Source organism: Sebastes fasciatus, chromosome 9, assembly GCF_043250625.1.
Source record: "Sebastes fasciatus isolate fSebFas1 chromosome 9, fSebFas1.pri, whole genome shotgun sequence".
Classification (NCBI taxonomy): Eukaryota; Metazoa; Chordata; class Actinopteri; order Perciformes; family Sebastidae; genus Sebastes; species Sebastes fasciatus.
The window spans coordinates 29,141,796-29,150,562 of NC_133803.1; the positions used below are offsets into that span (position 1 = coordinate 29,141,796).

Genomic DNA, 8,767 nt, shown 5'->3' on the forward strand with positions numbered 1-8,767 from the left:
ACATTAAATAAACACACTGACACTAAAAAAAGGCTGACTAACTGTGATTTCAGTTTGACTTTGACAATAGAGAGGCGAAGTGCCGCCCCGTCCAGTGTCCCCCATGGGACCTTATTTTAGAGAAAATATGAACGGTGAGAGACAAATATTTTTTGATACCGTTTGAATTGTGCCATTAATCACACATCTGACATTTGTCATTTTATAAGATAATTTTGCAAGTCAAGAAAGGCGTGGTTTGTCGTAGTATCATTTAGTTTTATGTGAAACCGCTCAGTGAACTACATCTCGCGTCTCGCATTATATACGTCACCAACACGCACAGATGAAACGTTATCTGACCTAATGTGTTTTATCCAGCGACTCCTAGTCTTTTTATCCTAATGTCTTTTATCCGGGAAGCAAAAGAACGATCAGACCCGTTGCTGGGGTGAGAACATCCCAGTAGGAAACACACCGGCATCGTAGCTTCAGCGAGAGAGACGTCACTACTACAACTTTTGGGTGTGTCATCTTTCGTATTTTCAGTCTGATACTTCCACAGTTTTACAACAAACTGTGACTTCATATGTGTGATTCATGGCGCAATTCAAACAATTCTAAATAATGTCTTTCACAGTTCACTACCGTACATATTTTTTCAGAATTAAGGTCCAAGGTGTTCCACCGGAGTGGGAGGGACTTCTCCTCTCTATGTACAGTAATTTTAGACAAAGCTCCATCAGCTCGTGTATTGCACCCCTCCTCTCACAGCTCTCTAAATGGGATAACTGTCCTGCGTTAGCGAAGGTTAACAGCTGAAGGACTTTCTGATTGAATGGAGGGAAAAAAAGTCGACTCAGCAAGTTTGCCAAAAAGCTATCTGGGCTACATTGTGTGCGTGTGTGTGTTAATAGGTACTGGTAGTGTGCTGTTGAATGAATTTAGGGTTTTAAAATCCCTCGTTTTTAAACTCGCCTGTCCTTAGATTGTTTTAAACATACATCTGTCATTATAAAAACGTAACACCCACTGAGAGAAAACAAGTTATAGGATAAAAACAATAATAACATTTGTGGTTACTAGAGGATGTTTTTGTTTCTTCTAAAGCCGTAAACATCAGATGACATTAAAGATGAATCATGTGCAGCAGGTTTGTTTCAGACTCACTCAGCCTTGCCAACAGGGCAGCTGCTTGCCCTTCTGCAGTTGGACACAAGGTTGAAGCCAGCTTAATTAGGAATATCTCACAGTGCAGCACACACACACACACACACACACACACACACACACACACACACACACACACACACAGTGAGCCTGCCGTGGGGGCTGTTGTGAAGTATAATAAATGAGTACAGTCTGAGCTCCTGTGGTGTTTAATAGAAGCGTTTGTGCTGATAAATGATTTGCTTCTCTGTAAATTAAATTAGAAATGTGTCAAGGTGGAGAGTGTGTGGATGTTTATGTGGACTGAATCGACCCGGAGCGCTCACATCATTAAACTCGAGTGCGGTAATTTATTACAGTTTTACATATTGTCAACTTTTCGTTGACGTGGCGGTAGATTAAAGGTGCTAAGCGCCGAATCGATAGCACATCTACTGTCTCTCGATGGCTCTCAACAAGGCGGCGGCTGAGGTGGCCATGGATGTATAAAGAGAACTGGATACAGCGTCGGAGGCTCCCGTTCATTCCTATGAGAGTTGCTCAGTGGTGCATGAAGCCAAAATGGCTCGACTGCCGAGTGATTAAGTACCCGGATCTTCCGGCGATCTTCCACATATTTTTTTTCCCTCAATGTGGCCCTAATACTCCGTCGTACTTTCCTAATGTAAGTCAATGGGAAAACGTTTTTTGGGGCCTAATGGCATCACGTGACGGACACAGAAGTTGTAATTCCACCGTTTGGTCAATACGAAAATTTGCTTCAAAGCCCGGCGCTTTTCCTGGGGGTGCTAACAGCGCTAACAGTATCTACCTCAGGGGGAACCAGAGGGGGGGTGCTACGCTTCAGCGATGACGGCATCGGTCGGGACGGCGTTATCCGCTGTTACCACCATATGAGAGCAGAGCGGTGATTAGCTAGTCAGTGGGGCACGCTCACTTGCACTAAAAGGAACGTGTGGCCGGCCCGGCGATGTCAACAAAGCACAGAGAAGCTCTGATTACAACACACACAGAGGGAGAGCGTCTTCATTCTCCGCTCAGGTAGACATTACTCCTCTATATCTGTACATAGACGATAGATGTTTACTGCTGTATTAACGCTCTGGATGTCGAAGAGAGAAGCTTTAATGATTAGAGGAGCAGCCATGTGATCGACTGAGCAGCTGGGAAAATCTGAGCAGTTGTTGAATAAAACAACAACTGTTTCCTTCGAGCGAGACGCTGAACTCTTACCCGTTCCACTTGAGAAGCTTGTTGGCCAACAGTAGAAAACGCAGTGGTTTTACTGGGCAGATGTGAGAAGTGTGTTACTGCATCAGTGTGTGAAACAAAGAGCACACATGCACTCCTCTGCGAACCTTCCCGGGACAAGTGAAGGTTAAAAACTGTCACCAGGAGGGACGCATCAACCCGTGGCGGTGTCGCGCCGCCGCCACAGAAATGTGTTTGCCCCGAGCATCGCAGCGACCTCAACACCAGTCTGAGAGATCTCACCGCAAACCCTGCGAGCTGCTCCTCCCCTCATCTGTGTATCACTTTTTTAAAAATAGTTCCTTCCTTCATCATCTCTTTTTTTTGTTCCTCTGTGGTTATCTAAACGTGGAATTTCCCCTCTGTTTCTTATCTGATCGAGCCAAACCGAGTGCTTCATCCAGACTGTAGTTTACTAAATTTTCCAGCAGCTTCCTGTCCTGTCCTGTCCTGTCCCATCAACCTCCCCCCCCTCGTTGTTCTCTCAATTTCCTCATGTCATCTTGCCTCCAGCTGTTGGCCTGCTGCCTCCTCCTGAATCACACAGCTGTCTGAGGTAGAAATGCCTGTGCTACACTGCCACCTACTGTACTCAGAGGAATACAACAATTTGTTAATCCATCCATTCTCTGAACTGTTTATCCTACCCATATTACTATTTAGTATGCAAGAAAAATGATTTAGTATGTCAAATGCAGTATGCCAAAAATACCAGGATGTCCGACTGCATCCGGTTGTTTTGCAGTATGCAGGCCAGCAGGCTTTCCTGGCTATTCTGACCCACTATCCTCTGTGCGATGGATATATGAGCAAGAGGGTCAAAGTTCAAGGTGCAATGTTATGATGAAGTAGTACGTCCCAACTGTATGCATACTGCATGCAACTGTACGTTCTTTTTAAAGGCAGCTGCAGTAAACCAGTATCGTGTGGGGGCTGGAGCATATCCCAGCATGCATTGGGAGAGAGGTGTGGCGGGGCACACACAGGACAGTCCATCACAGAGGCTGGAATCAGTTCAATATAAGTAAAAAAAAGCTTCTATCCATCCTGTCTTGTTTGATATTTAGTGATCTCAGGGTATGATCTTCTGTATTTAGTATTTTTATATTATTGTTGTCTGTAGGGTGACCAGGCGTCCCACTTTACGAGGGACTGCACAGCATTTTTATCCCACGTCCCACATATTGAGACGATGTCCTGCATATTCATTGGCTCTAGTTTTCAAAAGTCAAACCGCTGCAGGACAGACGTTTTTTAAAAAATCTGGCTTTTATCCAATGGCTGTGAAGAAAGCAGGAAAGGCTGTCATCACGGCGCTGTGTTTGCTGTCAAATTACGCACACGTGGGTCAAGTGTAGGTTAACATTTCACCGTCTTTGCTACGCTGTGCAGAATGGAGAGAATTGCGAGTGACCGCAAGTGTCACAAGCTATGCAGATTTAGGCGGAATATGATGGAAACTACCACAAAGAAAAGGAAGAGCAGCTACAACAAAGACTGTGAAGCTACTTAGAAGTATTTATAAGCTCTTGGAAGGAGATTCTCAGAGTTTTTTTTTTAATTTGCCAGTTATTTTTCAATTTCACACGAAGGGAATACGACATGAAGCAACACAGTTCATGTGAGTCTCACAAGAAACGCTCAAAAGGAGACGTGCCGATCTTTGGATGCATTCGGGCAAAATATAGAGATGTTACAAGATAAGGAGCAGAATGGAAATGTTTATTATTTAAGTAACATAGACATTTTATTAAAATTGTAGACTACCTCTCCCTTGTTAACGTGTCCCACATTGTCCCACACAAACTTTGTCCCACATTTGGTTTGATGGGATCTGGTCACCCTATTTGTCTGTAGCAGCTCACCTCTATCACGTCTCTCTGTTCCAGGTGGAGACTGAGAGTCAGGAGCTGGTCGACGGCTCCCTCATCGACCTTTGCGGCGCGACCCTGCTGTGGCGCACTGCCGAAGGCCTGTCGCGCACTCCCACCCTCAAACACCTTGAGGCGCTGCGGCAGGAGATCAACGCAGCCCGCCCGCAGTGCCCCGTGGGCTTCAACACGCTGGCCTTCCCATCCATGCGTCGCAAGGACACGCCGGACGAGAAGCAGCCCTGGGTGTACCTCCATTGTGGCCACGTGCACGGCTACCACAACTGGGGCAACCTACGCGAGGAGCGGGAGGGCCGGGAAGGCCGGCAGAGGGAGTGTCCCATGTGCCGAGCGAAAGGGCCGTACGTGCCGCTGTGGTTGGGCTGCGAGGCGGGGTTCTACGTAGACGCCGCCCCGCCCACTCACGCCTTTAACCCCTGCGGCCATGTTTGTTCAGAGAAGACGGCGGCCTTCTGGAGTCAGATCCCGCTGCCGCACGGCACGCACACCTTCCACGCCGCCTGCCCCTTCTGTGCCCAACAGCTGACTGGTGAGCAGGGCTTCGTCAGACTCATCTTCCAGGGACCCCTCGACTAGCAGGGGGCGACTTCCCAGCATCCTTTGGGTGAAGCAGAGCGGGGAGTTTTTTTTGTTAAGACCCTGCAATGAAATCGGAGAGCGACACAGATTTGTTTTCTTTCCTCTGCGGTTAAGATATAAACTTTTTTCTGGACTTTTTGTCTCATTTTTAAGTGACCTTTGTATTGCTTTTTCATGAATAACAACAAAGATTTCTATATTTTCATGCGAAACCAGAGACACAAAAACCAAACAGAGAACACTGCTGGGTAAATGTTTTGTTTGTTTCTCGGAAAGAACTTTCAACAACAGTATTTTTCTAAATTACTAACGTACCGTAGTGCAAACGTACGGTTTTTATTCGTGTTTATTGTTGCAATACACATCTGTGTACATCTCTTAGAGCTTATTTAAACAAAGATGTTTATTTATGGCCCATCGCTTCATCCTTTATCTGTCAGATATGCCTAACTTCAATACTATTTAGCATTTTAATTTGACAACACAGTATATTGTTAATCAGATATAAAGTTCTAGATGTGTTCTGAGGGTTCTGTGTCTCCCCCCCCCCATGTTCACTCTCAGATCTGTTTGTCGTATTTATACACCCCCGTCCTCTGGCGTGCTCTCACTTTGTGTGTTAACCCCTCCCTCAGTTATACTCGTCGCCTTTTCACATTCAAAGCAATAGATCTGGAACGGAAACCTCCTAGAGCATTATGGGAAACTGAGTCTTCCAGGCGTCTCAGACAGCCTGGATGGACTGCTCCCTCCCTTTAAAGTCCGACTGACACGTTTCAGTAGGTGAGTGAATCTTTTCTGATCACAGGTTAGCCATGATACCGCAGCTATGTAGCTAACACACACACACACACACACACACACACACACACACACTCAAACCAGACCTGGTCAAATACTTTTTATTACATTAAAAGTGGAAAGGAGCTTGCATATTATACAAAAACAAGAATGCAGATGTTCTGAAGATGACAACAAGTGCTGCTTATTCCTGATTCTGCTCGTCTGCCGTGATGTTTGGGGCTCACCTGCACCGTTACGGCAAGAATGATGAACTATTATTTCTCCAGACACAGCATTCTGATCAGTATTAATTAATTAGAAAATGTTATTTATGCTCAACTTTTGGCATCTTACAACAAACATCCTGAAATGAAAACTCCAGTCACTCCCAGAGGCTGATAATGACGTGTGTTTTATTTTGAAAAAACGCACCATTTCTGGCACGATTTTAAAAACTAATCATGATTTGTGAGAAGGTCATTTCAATGTTTCTCTCAGCTGAACTGTAACAGTGCAGGAAGTCCTGTATCTGAACACATTTAACAACAACTGTAGCTGTTTGACTCAGGTTTGATGCACACAAACACATGAATAGCTTCAAGCTTCACTATTCTCTTTATGGATGTGTGTGTGTGTGTGCGTGTGTGTGTGCTTGTGTACACTCATCAGGGCTTCATATTAATTTGTGCTTTCCAAACAGTGTGTTGAAGTGTTCCCCATGGAGCATTTTAGGGGTGACAGGAGCTCTACAACGTGAGTACAAAATATCAGGCCTCTTACATTTAGATTTTGTAGGCTACGATGAGAACTGGGTGAGAAGCTCAGTCATCTCTGAGGGACTCGGAGTAGAGCTGCTATTTCTTTGCGTTGAAAGGAGCCAGCTGAGGTGGTTCGGGCATCTAGTAAGGATGCCCCCCTGGGCGCCTCCCTAGGGAGGTGTTCCAGGCACGACCAGCTGGGAGGAGGCCACGGGGAGGACCCAGGACTAGGTGGAGAGATTATATCTCCACACTGGCCTGAGAACGCCTCGGGATCCCCCAGTCAGAGCTGGTTAATGTGGCCCGAAATGGGAAGTTTGGGGTCCCAGCAACAAATAAATAGCTCCTACAGTCATGTCAACTACTGTTTCTAGTGTCAGGAAAGACGACAGACAGAAATAACTAAAGTTATAAAGAAGTTTGGACCCCACACAGACAAAATAATGTGATAAAAGATAAAGTGCGGAGAAGACAGTCCTGATATTTTGCACATTTTGTGGAAGCACAAATTCTGCTGTGTACTGCTGCCGCATACACACAACACAACACAACACAACACAACACAACACAACACATTTACTCATAACGAGACACACACTCGTACTGTAGAAACCTCCCAACAGTGAAGCAGCTTCACTGATCAGAGTCACTTCCAAATTATCCACAACACCTTTGTCAGTATACACAAGTGTGTGTCTGTCTGTGTGTGTGAGAGAGAGAGAGATAGTAATTTATGTGTTCATGATGATTGTATGTGTGCAGGTTTCAGTTTCCACTAGTAGTTCTCCGTACACAAACACACACACACACACACACACACACACACACACACACACACAGCATCACCCCCGTGCTCGGACTCCAACACACTAACTCACCTCAGGGAGAAAACAATGACCTGTGTCACATCTACACACACGCACACACAAACACACACTCTGCTAAGGTCTTCTGAGGATACCTCATACGTAAAAAAAACGTTTTGCGTCTCCTTCTTCCAGTTTTGTTTCATGAGGCTTTGTGTCTCTCTCTGTGGATAAAGTGTGTGAGTTAAGGGCTTCACTCTGTCTCTGTACTGTTATCTCAACCCTGTTTTTACACCAACACATGTCCGCCTCCCTCCACTCCGCTCTTCTTCTTCTACTTCTTCTTCTTCTTCTCCTGTCCGGAGTCTCCTCGTGCTTCTAAAGGCGAAAGCAAAGAATGTTTCCAGCAAACACTTTTTTGTAATAACTTTAAACAATAAAGTGTAAAAGTGACATATTTCACTGTGTGCCGGGTGATGATTACAAAAACTAACAAAATCTCTTTGTTTTACAGCTTAGAAATAATTAAAGGTGCTAAATTTGCGACTGTGGCTACCAGCACTATGGGTAAAAAAACCTCACATGACAAATGTCAAACGTAAAATGAGTCTAGAGGGATAACAGAAAATATCCGTTTCTATTCCAGCAGCAACATTTTATTGGATTTTATTAATTTTGTTGGTGATATTGACTGGAAAGTTTGGTTTTACCTCCAAAGTTCCAACAAATAAGGTAAAAGAGATGTCATTTAAATTGATCCATAGATTCTATCTAGTGAAACATTTCTTACGTCCTGAAACTTGCTCTCACTTATTTTGGTCCTGTAAATGTACATATGAGCTGTGGAAAGATGTTAACAATTTTATACATGACAACATTTTCTCAGATTTTGCATTTTACTGTGGAAATATTATATTTGGTTGCTTTAATTACTGTGACAAAGACTCTTCCTTATAAATATAATTTTAATTCTCACCAAATCCCGAATGTTTATTTCTATTTCATTTATTTTATGTTTCATTTCTGTTGTCTTTTTTATGTTTGGCTCTTCTTTTTGTTTGTTTCCACTATGCTTGATCTGTATGTGAGTGTTACTTTGTATATTAAAAATTTGAAATAAAAACTATTTAAAAAAAACAACCTGTAAAGCACGTCCTGGAAATGTGGCCAAGACCAGAGAGATGATGGTGGACTTCCGGAGGACCAGGACTGATCTGAACACCAGTTCCATCCTGGGGGGGAGAGGTGGAGGTGGTAGAGAGCTACAGATACCCGGGTGTTCACCTTGACAACAGACTGGATTGGAAGTGTAACACTGAGGCTACAGGACGGGAGAGAACAGACTCAACTTGGCTTTGGTCCTTTAATGTGTGCAGCAAGATGTTGGATCTTTTACCAGTCTGCTGTTGAAAGTGTGATTCTCTTTGCAGCCATCTGTTGGGGCAGCAGCATCAGAGCCAGTGACCACAAGCAACAACAATTTGATTAAGAAGGCACTTTGCATTAGAGTACTGATATGTCTACCATTTCTTTGATGAGTGTGATATCT

At 44.3% G+C, this 8,767-nt stretch overlaps 1 protein-coding gene and 1 long non-coding RNA gene across 2 annotated transcripts in view; one reads left to right on the forward strand and one right to left on the reverse strand.

Moving 5' to 3' along the window:
• LOC141774445 (E3 ubiquitin-protein ligase pellino homolog 1) overlaps positions 1-7,675 on the forward strand; it is a 46,710-nt gene extending 39,035 nt beyond the window's left edge. Inside the window, exon 7 of the mRNA XM_074647120.1 lies at positions 4,290-7,675. Coding sequence (XP_074503221.1) covers positions 4,290-4,868 — 579 coding nt within the window. The 3' untranslated portion in view covers positions 4,869-7,675. The remainder of the gene's footprint in view (positions 1-4,289) is intronic.
• The window catches only part of LOC141774452 (uncharacterized), a 393,135-nt gene that overhangs the window by 184,850 nt on the left and 199,518 nt on the right, over positions 1-8,767 (reverse strand). The window lies entirely within an intron of this gene.